General features: G+C 41.4%; 1 protein-coding gene across 3 annotated transcripts in view; it reads left to right on the forward strand.

Moving 5' to 3' along the window:
• Positions 1-14,302, forward strand: part of CHST11 (carbohydrate sulfotransferase 11) — a 138,941-nt gene that overhangs the window by 78,828 nt on the left and 45,811 nt on the right. For 2 of the 3 annotated variants that reach the window (XM_069955632.1, XM_069955633.1), the window contains exon 2: positions 2,972-3,057. In XM_069955632.1, the coding sequence (XP_069811733.1) occupies positions 2,972-3,057 (86 nt within the window). Of the gene's footprint in view, positions 1-1,532; positions 1,587-2,971; positions 3,058-14,302 lie in introns of those variants that run through there. The other variant, XM_069955634.1, reaches the window with a different exon arrangement.

The raw sequence follows: 14,302 nt of genomic DNA on the forward strand, positions 1-14,302 counted from the left end.
CGTACTGTTGTCGCTGTGGGGACATTTTCAGGGCCTGGTGCTGAAAACACCCAAATTAATAAATGTTCACCATAGTATACACTCCGCCGGGATCCCTGGCGGTCGCACGAAAAACGGACATGTTAATTTTGACCTGTCAATTTTAAAACAAATGATTAAAATCACTCAACTGACGTGTCACTCTTAACTTATTGAAGGCTGGCTCAATGAAAAAAATCTATAAACTTGTATTCAGCGAGCGAGGCAAGAGAGTGCTTCTCCCCATTCCTTTAAGCCAGTGCTTCTCAAAGTGTGAGGCGGGCTTTTCCAGTGAGGCGCCCCCTAGTTGTTGGTGAGTCCCAGCTGGAGAGGCAGTTTTCACAAAGTAACAATGATCTGCACAGTCCTTTTGCTGTTTGCAGAAATCTCAATTTTAGCAACATTATCAATTTATTTTGTACTTAATATATTAGTATATAGAGCTTGGGAGATGGGTAAAAGGTAGCCCTAGCATTATTTTCAGCTTTTAAATAGACTTTTACCACAGATAGTGAGGCCCCGGCACCAGGGGCGTAGCTAGGATTCAGGGGGCCCCATAGCAAAAATCTGTACGGGGCCCCATGAATCCTGTACGCTCCCCCCCCCCGCGCCAAACACAGACAATGACGCACATATATACACACAGAGGCACCATTAACGTATATACAGATACGCCACTGACATACACACATATATACACTGTAATGTGATTACACTAGTGCTGATGTATACACCATGAGTAGACTGTACACAGGGAAATCATCTCAGTGTAATAAGAAATACTCAACCAGAAATAAAAGAAAATGCAGCAGATATTAGTGGTGGGTTCTTTTATTAGAGCCCAGCATTAATAGAAGCGGCTGCAGAACATCTTTGTGAGCAAACCTGTCAATCACTTGAGACACTACTGACATACACAAACACACACACATATACACCAGTGCTACAGACATTGCTGACATACACACACATATAGCCACAGATACATATATACACACACTGACATATACATATACCCACAGATACATATATACACTCACTAACACACATACACAGCATTTACAGCTCCCAGGCTTCCCCTCCTCCTCCTGTAGTCCGGGCTGATCATCACATAGAAGTATTGAGGACCTTTGGGTCATGTGACCCAAAGGTCCTTAATCCCTCTCCTGTGCCGTCTGGCAGGTCCTGCTCCTCTGTTCAGCCCGCTCACCCGGCACTACAGTGAGGGGGCTGAACAGTGCAGTGGGGGTCCCTCTTCCTCTCTGGACCCCTGGGGAAGAGGGGTACCTACCATGAAGGCAGGGCAGGCTTCCTCGGGCCCCCTTTCCTGCAGGGGCCCCATAGCAGTCGCCTTCCCTGCCTTCATTGTAGCTACGCCACTGCCCGGCACCCTCTTGGTCATTCTGGTGAGGCCCAGGCATTGCCTTGGTCTGTTGGGTGAGGCTCCAGTAGAAAAAGTTTGAGAAGCACTGCTTTAAGCGATCTGGGTCTCAACACCTGGATCCCTGGTGAACAAATCTTTTGACATCTCTGTATGACACAGATAGACAAGAAGGATCAGCATCCAAGTATGTGCAAAAAAGAGTTTTTTGCTGAGCATGCATGGAAAATCTCTAGTGTAGAAGAAAAGCATTTATGTGCTATATTGATGCACAGCACTCCAAATGCAGTGAAGCAACTAATGGTGTTTATTCACCCACTATGCAACCCATTATCCTTCCTTGCTATATTAGATCTGCAATTGATTGGACATATACAGTCCTTAAGTGGGTGTATCATTTTGTATATGGGCATATTATGATTTTTAACCATTTATTAGCAGTTCTTATGTTTTGTTACTATGAGACTTCTGACATTTTTGCAATCATTGATACGGGTTATTTTATTACATTTGAGTGAGCGAAAAAAAAACCTTTAGTTAATACAGATCACTGATATGAAATGGAGGGGGAATGTTTAAAACATAACATAACTTTTACTTATATAAAAGAAACACCAAAAATATGTAAACCCCGTTACAGTGAAAATTACATATATTATATCACACAAAAAGATCTTTGTGTGATTGAATATATGGGATATAATCAAAGTTTAGTACTCTTGCTCCCTTTCAAGTTTAAGGGGTAGTGCGGCGCTCAGCAATTATTCACAGAATAACACACATTACAAAGTTATACAACTTTGTAATGTATGTTATGTCTGGGAATCGCCCCCTTCCCGTGTCCCCCCACCCCCGCACGTGTTCCCGGAAGTGTGGTGCGCTATACATACCTGATCCATGTCGACCGACCCCGTCCGCCATCTTCTTCAAAGACATCATCTTCGGGAGGCCGGCCGACCCGCTCCTGCCAGCCCCCCTCTGCAGTGTCATAACTGTGCTCAGCCGCGATTGGCTGAGCACAGTTATGCTCAGTCAATCGCGGCTGAGCAGCTGATGACGGTGAAGAGGGGGGCCGGCATGCGGGACAGCTGCAGCGAGTTGGCCGGCCTCCCGAAGATTGCATCATCAGAAGATGGGGGTCGACACGCGTCAGGTATGTATATCGCACCACACTTCCGGGGACATGGGAAGGGGGCGATTCACAGACATAACATACATTACAAAGTTGTATAACTTTGTAATGTGTGTTATTCTGTGAATAATTGCTGAGCGCCGCACTACCCCTTTAAGTGTTTATTCTAGGGAATGTTTCCAAAGGTGCAGTTTAATATACAGACACTGACAGGATTAAATATGGATTACCTTTGAGCTCCATTACATATGCTGTTATTACATATGTACCAAAGATTGTCAGATTGTTAGATTTTTTTCTGTATCATAAACATTTTATATTATTTATAAAATAAATATATTTAAATATTCTTTATTTTATAATAAACATTTTATATTATTTTATATATTTGCATGTACATTATGCTATGTAATAAAAAGTTGTTTTTTTTTCTTCCCCAGTTATGCACAGAAATCCATTTGGAATGGAAATTTGCTGTCGGAAGGGGTCACGAAGTCCACTCCAGCAACTCTACAATCCGTCACAGGTTGGTAATTGTCATATGTTTCATCAGTCAATAAATTTTTACCTGGGTATATATTATTTTTGACATCTAGGTCACATATCGAATTGTGACATTTTATAACACATATACTATACTGTATAAACTGTATTCCATGATTTACAGCAATGACCTGTATTAAAATCGCATTGTGAAGATGTGGTAAAGCTGATACATGCAGTAGTCAAATATATAGTAGCTAGGGACACTTGGTTATTGATTTTTCATTATGATTCACTAGGAAGGACAAGTATGAGTGATCACTGGGAAATGATCCACTTGGCTGGCAAGAAAGCTATTAAATTCACACTCATTAAAAAAAAAAATTTTTTGATATGTCACAGTGACAATAAAGTAACCAGCTAAGCAGAAAATTCATGGTTATGGTTAAGTCTGGAGACTTTCATAGTACTGTATGACAAGCTTTAGACAGGCAAATTCACTTGTAAGCTTCAGTAGGGACAAGGATTGATGTAAGTTAGGGAGTTCTTCCTATGTACAGTATAGTTAAAATAATATCAATATCAATAATATATAAGTATCCAAAAGTATGATTAAAACAGGTAAACCATAAAATCGATCTGTATGACTTACTGGGTCAGTGATTCCCAACTTCTTACCCCAAAGGAACCTCTGAAAACGCTTACTCACTGCTGGAAAACCCCAATTGCCATCCCTCTCATAGGGGCAGGTAAAGCATTCAGTGGTTCTTATCCAGAGATATTATTTGGCTTGGATATCTTCGCTACTTTGCAGAGCATTTTTGTGAGCTGCAGTCGGTTTTTTTACCAATTGTCCAATGTTCCAGAGAAACCCTGATCAGGGCTGACAGAGCCCCAGGGTTCAGAGGATTCCTGGTTGGAACACACTGTGCTAAGTTATACTATAGCCATTCGTGAGTAACGTTTGATCCACAAGTTATTATATGTTTTATTATAACCTTCTGTTGCCCTTTTGGCTAGGAAAACATTTTATTCTGGCAGCAATAAAATTAATGTTGTGATCTGGTAAAATCTTTATAAATCTCCACTCATAGCTATGGAACTTAAAGAGTTGCTCCAGATTTGATTACACCTTAGGCGACCCTGGACGTACCCGTACATCCAGGGCCGCCTCACTGTGTTCAGAGCGGGGCCGCGCGGCGGACGCTCTCTGAACCGCCGCGGTCCTGGGTGCCGCTTGTAGCCCGGGACCGCGGGTATTAGCGGGCACGGTCCGATCGCTGTGCCCGCTAATACAGTAATCGGATGCAGCTGTCAAAGTTGACAGCTGCATCCGATTACCGAATGCAGACGTTCCCTGGTGTCTAGTGGGAAGGATCGACACATCTTACCCCTTCTGGGGTCAGCGCCGTAATGGCACTGATCCCGGCTCGGCACTCAATTGCTTCCGGCTGCAGCAGCCGGAAGCAATCGATGTGCCTATCTCATCGATCTGTGTTGCATATCTATGCAGCACAGATTTTAATGAGAGATCAGTGCACTAATACTAGAAGTCCCCCAGGGGGGCTTCTAGTATAAGTGTAAAAGTTAAAATAAAAGTGATGTTATTAGTAAAAAGCCCCCTCCCCTAATAAAAGTCAGAATCACCCCCCTTTTCCCGTGTTATAAATAAAAATAAACAAATAAATAAATAAATAAACATGTTTGCTATCGCCGCGTGTGTAATCGCCCGAACTATAAATTAATGACATTCCTGATCTCGCACGGAAATGGCGTAAGCGCAAAAAAATCCCAAAGTGCAAAATTGCGCATTTTTGGTCGCAAAAGTTGCATATGCGCAATCAAGGTACCGATAGAAAGTAAACATCATGGCGCAAAAAATGACACCTCACACAGCCCCATAGACCAAAGGATAAAAGCGCTATAAGCCTGGGAATGGAGTGATTTTTAGGAACATATATATGTTACCAATGGTTTGAATTTTTTACAGCCCATCAGACACAATGAAAGTTATACATGTTACATATCATTGTAATCTTAACGACTTGAGGAACATATATAACAAGTCAGTTTTACCCCAGGGCGAATGGCGTAAAAACGAATACCCCCCAAATAAAAGAAATGTGGTTGTTTTTTTTTCAAGTTCACCACACTTTGAATTTTTTTCTGGTTTCGCAGTGTACTTTATGAAAAAATTCAGCCTGTCATTGCAAAGTGCAATTAGTGATGCAAAAAATAAGGGCTCATGAGGGTTTCTAGGTGAAAAAATGCAAGTGCTATGGCCTTTTAAGCACAAGGAGGGAAAAACAAAAACGCAAACATTTAAATTGGCAGGGTCCTCTAAGGGTTAATGATGATCCTGTAATCTAAACTGCAATATTAAATAGCTAAATTAACCTATAGTTTGTTTGACTATAGAGAGATTGTTTTTCAAACCTGTATAGTCACCCTTCTGTATGGTAATCCCATTTGTCTACCTTATAGCAAATATATATAGCAAACCACAACAATGACACAAATCATCATTTGTTTTCTTTAGCATTTACATCAGCTGCAAGCATGTTGGAATTGCAAACAATATACTGTAGTGGTGCAAGGTATTGCAGTGTTGTCACACTTAAGTGAATATGGCACTGAAATACCACATACCACTACTACAAATAGTACAGCATTTGTAAGAACCAACAGGCTTGAAGCTCATATAAACAGGTGATCGGCATGGTTGCCAGCAATCTGCCCCCCCCCCCCCCACACACACACACACACACACACCAATCTAGTAATGATGGCCTATCCTAAGGACTAGCAATCCATTTTTAAAGGCTTGCTAGACCCTTCAATAGCTGAACATTGTGTCTTTGTGAAACATCTCGAAAAACAAACAAAAGTAATAACAGGCACAATTATACTATTCGTGTCTTTTATTGAGCACAGTGACTAGACACCCAGAGTGCTAGAAGATAAGGTAAGCCAATCCATGAATTTAATAACTTTTAGATGCCCCTTTAGCAGCAATCACCTGCGCTATTTCTTGTAGCTGCAAATAACATTTACCCAGTGTTGGGGAGAAATTTAGACCAATTCTCCCTACAAATGTGCTTCAGTATATCAATATGAGATGCCTTGTGTGCTACAGCATCTCACCAGGGCTAATGTCAAGTCTTCTTTTTCAACCATTCTTAATTCACTTGTATGTTTTATGTCAATGTCTTTTTGACTCATCGTCACTTCAGCTCGAGGCCATTGACCGTTGCCCGTACATTCTCCAATAAAATGTTTTCATACACCTTTGAATTCAATTTTCCTAAAATAGGTGCAAGGCTTCCAGATCCTGAAGCAGCAAAGCCTCTGCAAGCCCAAGGAATTATCATTAATATTGTTAGAGCAAATTTATTAAGGCCGTATTACACAGAGTAGTAATCTGTCCAATCAGGCCGATTCAGTCCATGCAAGACAAGGTTCAGCTGAAGAAATGATCCTTGGCTGATCGTTGCTTTTCAACATGTTGAAAAATCATTGGCCACTGGGCGCCCATCGCTTCGTGCAATAGCCATGTGTGTACAATTGCTGATAATTGTGTGCAAAAAAAAACTTTCTACATACCTGTCAACACTTCCCGATGTCTCCGCAGCCACCACTGGAATTTCTAAGCCGGTCTCTGAAGTGACAGGGCGCTCGGTCAATTACTGGCTATGGCACTGTCCCATCTCAATCATTGTGCAGATGTGGCTTTTTTTCCTTATATGTAAATTAGCTTGTTTGGTGCACTGGAGGCAGGCTTAGCACCTCCAGTGCACCAATATCTTTTCCCAACCCTGTTGTGCCAAAATGAGCCTTATCTCCAAATCAGAGCAGTGGCGCTGATCAGTAAGTATAAAAAAAACTTCTATTTGCATATTTGCTGATAAATTCGCTTTAAGCCAATAAGCTCCCTCAATCATGGAGCCAAAATGGTCCCTCCAGTAAATTTTGCCAAAAGCATTATGGGAAATCTATGCGACTTAATGTTTGTTGTAGTTGCCCAAAGATTTTCCTATAGTATCTACTGAATATAAAGTAGCATAGTAGAGTAGAATATTTTAGAGCAGTCTTTAGTAACAATACTTCACATGCATTTAAACTACAACAGTAAAAAAAAAAAACCTCACTAAGCTATATATGTCTGTGTTGGCTTGTTCTATGCAGGCCCGCTTCTGCCATGAGGCGGAATGAGCCTTCCGCCTCAGGCGGCAGATTTTGCGGTCCGGCAGGGGGCGGCATTATGTCCCCCCTGCTGTCATTTTTGTTAAGTATCACTTAACAAAAATGACAGCGGCCGCTCACCTGTCCCGTCGCCCGCGCTCTCCACATCCCGTCAGGTCCCGCGATGTCACCCTGTAGCTGTCACGGACCTCCAGGCTGTGGTTGGTGAGTGCCCGGGGTCGGTGGGGGACGCGCTGGGGTGATCGGGTCCCCCACTCACTCACCACAGCCTGGAGGTCCGTGACAGCTGCAGGGTGACATCGCGGAACCTGACGGGATGTGGAGACAGCAGAGAGCGCGGGCCGGCTGCGGTGTGAGACAGGCGAGTGGATGGCTGCGGCCGCGGGGGGGGGGGGGGGGGGGGGGGGTGGCCGCCTGAGGTCTGCCTCAGGCGGCAGAAACCCCAGAATCGGCCCTGGTTCTATGTAACATGTGCTTTGCCCTATTATACAGCATCTCCATAAATAACCGCAGTCATCACTTCCATAAGACAGCACAAAATAGTTGGGAATTATGGGATTGAGATGAGTCTGATTTGTTAATCAGAGCAGAAAGAAACTACTTCGATGTACTGTGCCTTTACTGCTGTCTGTTATGTTCTATTTATACCAGACATCATTGATGTGTTTGTGCCATACAATGTACTCCCTATGAGTCATTTATATAGACAAATTCACCTTAGTAACCAGTTATCAGTGGCTTTCCTATCAAAACATGGAAGGCTGCCCCACACTATGGCATGTACTGAAAGTGACCACATGACAATGTCCGGAAACGTACCATACTTGAAAATTAAACTATAAATGGACTCACTGACCACCTACTTTTGGGAAATGGACAGTGTATATTATTTAGAGGCATTTTATTGCCATTGTTCAGACATTTGTGCATTATACATGATATTTTTAAGAAAAACATAAGGCAGCACTGAAAATTTTCTGGCTAGAAAATGCTACCATTGTGTATGGTCAGCTCCCATTTAGTCTTATGTGTCTCCATGAAAACAGACTGCAGATTTTTTTGGCCGATCCTGTAGTCATGTTTTACTCCCATCAATGTAAACCCTGTTCGACATTTGAGGAGGGGGCAGACTGTTGTGTATTTCTTTGCCCTATTGGCATCGTAGTATACTATACAGCTAGTCACTTTTTTCTAATACCTTGTAAAAAGAGAGTATTGGTATTCTAGAGTGCTAATAACTCACATGATGTGCCTATAGTCATTTTAAAGAGGTGAAAATGGCCATTTTAGCTCATGCCTAAGGGTAAGCTAGTGGCTAAATCTGTCACTTTCCACCACTCTCTTTACTTGTATAATGTACTTACTTCTTGATAGTGAATACCTCTATGTACTGTATCTAATACTGTATGAGAGGAGAAAAGGGCCATTGCAGCTGTTGCCTAAGGCAGAACATTGGCTGAATTCCCCCTTTATATCTGCCATAGCATTCATTAGCTTTGTTAATGTGATAAGATTAAAAAAAAAAAAAAATGAAAGAAATTTCAACGAAATAATTTGCTTTTCAATGAGTTCCAACAAGCTCCCTGAAACCCACTCACTATTTATATAGACTGGATGTGTTGTGTCATTTTTGTACATAGAAATAGAGAAATCACGTCTTATTTTCATTGTTGAATTCGCCCCCTGGATTCAAAAAGAAAATGACTTTTTCTTGAAACTGTGTTTGTTTCCAGCATCCGTGGACTATCGTCTGGGATAGGAATCTCTATCACTTGCTCATTAGCAGATGACTAACAGAAGTATTCAGCTGAAATGTATACTGACATTGCTTTGAGTTTCAGCCTCCTAGAATCTGATACACAGCAGTTGAAATGGGGCTTCAGGTTAAATTCCATAAGACTAATCAGACAAAAGAAAATCTTTGGTATCCCATACCTGTCTGATAATATCTAAGTCTACTTAGCTTTCCACCAGAGCCATTGATAATAGAGCTCCTCCATTATAGATGGCAGTCCTGAATAGGTGATAGCCCTCTATTTATTACCTTGGGTCATATAAAGATTGGCAGTATATCAAAAATGCTTTTAGAACTAGCAATCTGAGCACCCATACTATGAACATTGTATAGTATTGATATGTACATACAATATATGTGCAAACATGTAGATTTCTATTTCTATAAATAGGAGGAAGAAAAAAACAGGTTTCTGTGCATGGGATAGGACTCTTCTGTGTACAGTAAACATATTTATAGGCTGAAGAGGGTCATATACATTGAGTGAAACTCCACTCCACATTATGTGAGAGTATGCAAGTTTTGTGTTGTATTTACAAATACCTGCTGATGGGATCCAAAATGAATTCTCTATTTTGGAAGGGTGTACTGGACTTGTTGGACACTGCCATTGGCTCTCTCCCTGGGAAGTGCTAGCATAACTTAGAGCAAGCTGTCAAACTCTGTCCCTCCCGCTGTTGCAAAACTACAATTCCTATCATGCCTAAACAGCCAAAGCTAAAGCTTTGACTGCCCAGGCATGATGCAAATTGTAGTTTTGCAACAGCGGGAGGACCACAAGTTTGACACCCCTGATTTAGAGGGATTTTGTCTTCACTTGCAGGGACTTTACTCCTGCCCCACTCTAACCCTTATTTCCTCCTGGAGTCCATAGCTGCAGGTTCACTTGATATAGTAACAATTACATGGCCTATAAGCAGAGTATCCTTTTACTTTATATCCTTAGTATCTCCCTTCTTATTTAGCTGTGTACACTTTGACACGGGTCATGGGTGCGTACAGGTCACTCACCATGAAAAAGGTCACATGCTCAATCCATAAATTATAAGTAGTTTGTCACCTATATAAACTTATACATGATATTATTGGCATATGGTATATGTTTTTGCTTGCATTGAAAAAGGTAGTCAACTGTGTTTTTCAGTATTATAAAACAAAATAGTTTATAGCTGCATTTATGGCAAACGTGCTAAAAGAAATACAGTATTGGGTATCTGTTAGGCTGGGATCACACTGCGTTTTTAGCATACGTTTAACTGATCCGTTTCTTTTAACGGACAAAAAAAAATAGTGTCAGCAACGTTTTTGCGTCCGTCAAAAAAAAGCATCTGTTTTGATCCGTTTTTTTTTATAATGGAAGTCAATGGAAAAACGGATCAAAATTGATGCACACAAATGCATCCGTTTTTGCAATCCGTTTTTCATCCGTCTTTTTCAAAAAACGGATTGCAAAAACGCAGTGTGAACCCAGCCTTACCGGTATAAACTCTGGCTATGTCACAGTATACAGTTGAATACTTTTATATATATATAAATGAATATTGCTTTATACCTGGTGTATGTAGGTCCTACAACTGTGGGAAATTAAATATACAGGTACAACCACATGTATAGGTTGGGCTAGGACTGCCATGGTACAAGGAAAAACAGGAAACTATAGTGTTGGAGGCAATAAGATCCTTACCAATCAACAAGCGATGGCAAAAACCCTTTAATGTCTGTAGTTGTTCTTTAACCACCCCCATCCTCTCACTTTGAACTAGGCATCTAAATGTTGTGTAGCCACCAATATAGAAGAGAGTGTGACACAATTACTATCATTACATGAGAAGACATGTACAGAGTGGTTTATTTTTTCTTCCATGGCATCACACTGATAACATTGGGAATGCCAGGTGTCGCCTCTCGAGTCTCCTTCCCTGTGTGAGGAGATGATTGCTTTAAGACAACTGGCAATTACTGTTCTATCAAGGAAAGGAGTGCGCATTAAAAGATTAAGCTAACAGCAGATTACATATTTTTACTGTTTTTCGATAGTTTCAAACTGGCTAAGTTTTTTACACACCATTTTTGCAATTTTTCTCTCCTCTCTTGCATTTTTTTGGGCTCTGTTGAAGTATTTCCAAAATGCAGCAAACAGTGGTGTTTCTCTGGAATTCAATGGCATTTCTTCTTTTCATCTCCAAAAATCCTTGTAATTTTACACAAAAAAGGGGACCCACAATCATCACATTTCTATGGCAAGGGGTTATAATTAGAGATGAGTGAACCTTGAGCATGCTCGAGTCCATCCGAACCCTATAGTTCGGTATTTGATTAGCGGTGGCTGCTGAAGTTGGATAAAACCCTAAGGTTGTCTGGAAAACATGGATACAGCCAATGACTATATCCATGATTTCCACATAGCCTTAGGGCTTTATCCAACTTCAGCAGCCACCGCTAATCAAATGCCAAAAGTTCAGGTTCGGATGGACTCGAGCATGCTTGAGGTTCGCTTATCTCTAGTTATACTGCCTCCATTCAAAGAAAATATGTGATCATTTCTCAACTGGATGCATATTGGCCAACAGTCCTATATTTCGCAGGATTGTTTAGTGAACTGTGTAGTTAAAAAAAAAGGTGGGACAAATAAGGAGCAGAGTATGTGATTGATAATGCTGCCAATAAAAGTGAGGTATTATTTATGGATTAAAAAAATGAATCACTTGATTTTGGCCTATATAAGTAACAGTAAGGCTATATTCACACAAAAAAATTTCTTGTCCCTTTATCATTTTTAAAATGACGTCCATCATTTTGAGTCCAAAATAACGTCTGTTATTTTAAGGATTGGCCGCCCGTCACTGCAGGGACGGCTGCTGGTACATTATTCTGGTTCAGGTGGACTAATTGGCCTTTGGGTGTGTCTTTAATTGGAAAGTCCATTGAATTTAATAGTAAAAATGGAGAAAGGATGGTGATAAAAGAAAAACTGTGTGTGAACAACAAAAAATTACATCCGCTGTTTGCAAAAGATGCCCGAATATAATTGTCATGAACATTAATTTGACATCCGCACAGATAATGTCCATTATTATATACATTGTGTCCTTTGTAAGTCCATCATTCCATTGACTTCAATACATTGCCATAGCAGTCAGTTAAATTGTGTCAATAACAGACTTCTTTTTAAACAGATAAGGTGGATGCCTTTTCTCTTTTTTTGACGTTGTGCGAACATAGCCTAAAGATGATATCACAGTGGTAGGGTGCAGTATGAAACTGGCTTGTGGCTGCACAGATGCAAATGTTGATGAGATTGCAGCATGTCAGTCTGTACTTTGCATAAGCCTCCAATAAGAAATCACAAGATACAAAAATACAGCTGCTAGTTATTTTTGCTATTCACCACATCAATATACATATTGCAATTGTAGTGGAAAGGGTGAATGGTGAGTGAATCAGTGTCTGCCTGTCAAATCATAGTTTTAGCTGATGAATTTTATCAGATCATAAGATGAATCACTACGTGTAAATGTAGCCTTAGGCTTCTGGTCTCTATAGTCACATATCTAGTCTGCTGTTTTCTTGAGTTTACATATTGTACGGTATATGACTGGAAAAAGAAAAATTGCATGTTGACTTTAGATCTCTACTCTTGTAGTCTTTGTATTACAATCAATGTCCAGGGTCAAAGAACGTCTTTTCCATTGTAGGATTGAGGCCTGAGGCATTTTAGTTTTGACCACCATTTTAATAAATAGCTGCAAAGGAAGAAAATCTCCTGTAGTATAAATGCATGGGGCCAATAAAATACTAACTCTTGTACTCTTGTGGATATCTACAAATATGTGGCACACTGTTACCCTTTAACCCCTTAAAGACGCATGATGGGTATACCTGTCATGCGGCCGTTAAGGGTAAACAGAGAGGACTCCCGGCGTGAGCCCTCTCTGCAGCCCGTGGTCTCCGGTTGCTATGTGCAGCCAGGGACCGCAGGTCATAGCCGCCGCGGCCGGCTAATTAACTATTCGAATGCAGCTGTCAAAGTTGACACCTGCATTTGAATAGTCTATATGTCCCCTGTCCCTGGTGTCTAGTGGAGGATCTTCCCCCCAACGATGCGATTGGGAAGGGGAGATCCACTCTAATGAGCCGGCCGGGGCTTAGCGTCGGAATGCCACTGATTCCGGCTCGGCAATCTATGTAGATGGTCTGCAGCAGACCATTATAATAATGCAATGATCTGATGGATCATTGCTCTGTTATATACACAGCATTGATCTCAATGACCCGCAGTGACCTGCAGCTGGAACCGGGGAGGTGAGTGGACGTCTTTTATTTCAGCCACCTCCTCCCCGGTTCCAGCTGCGGGTCAGCTTATCGCGGCGCTCCGGCCCCCGGTTCCCGGCCTCTTCCTGGTGTCTGACGCCGCCCGAGATGGGCAGGATCCGAGGCAGGATCCGAGCGGACAAAAGAAAACCTGTTTAACCCTTTCTGTTGTGTGGTCTTGGATCTCAGTAAATCTGATCTGTTCAGCATATTGGCCCTAATTCTAGCTTCAATAATAAGCTGTTCTGGGTACCCCCTTGCTAAGAGTCTTCTTTCCATGTCTGCAGCCTGTACAGCAAATGATTGATCATTGCTATTGATACGTTTAAGTCTCACTAGCTGGCTGAATGGAATCTTTAACGTGTGTGGGGTGAGAGCTAGAATAAAGCAAGATAGAATTGCATGCACTTTCTTTTCTAAACACTGAAGTGTGCAGTGTGTTATCCACTACGTCCACCTGGACGTCCAAAAACTCATGGGATCGGTTCCCTATCTTATGCATGAAGACCATGTTCACACTATTCACTTCATTAAGGTACTTCAATTAAAGTTCAATTAAATCAATGAACTTGTTTTCTTCTCCAACCAACACAACGAAAACATCATCCACGTAATGAAAATACGCTCTGATGCTTCCGATGTATGGGTTGCGAGCGTTAAATACATAGTCGTTTTCCAGCTTAGCCACGTGCGTACGTGCAGGAGACTGGCGTGCCCATAGCAGTACCGATCTCCTGCCCATAATACAGTATGAGGCTATGCTCCCACATAATATTTGTACTCAGTATTTTGGTCAGTATTTTTCAACCAAAACCAGGAATGGAGTGAAAACACAGAAAGGCTATAATCACACACTGTTGAAAATTAGTGGATGGCCGTCATTTAAGAGCAAATAATGGCCAATGTTTTAAAATAATGGTAATTTGTCATTAAATGATGGCCATCCACTAAATTCTTACAGCGTGTGAACATAGCCTTT

The sequence above is a fragment of the Dendropsophus ebraccatus genome, chromosome 1 (genome assembly GCF_027789765.1).
Source record: "Dendropsophus ebraccatus isolate aDenEbr1 chromosome 1, aDenEbr1.pat, whole genome shotgun sequence".
Lineage (NCBI taxonomy): Eukaryota > Metazoa > Chordata > Amphibia > Anura > Hylidae > Dendropsophus > Dendropsophus ebraccatus.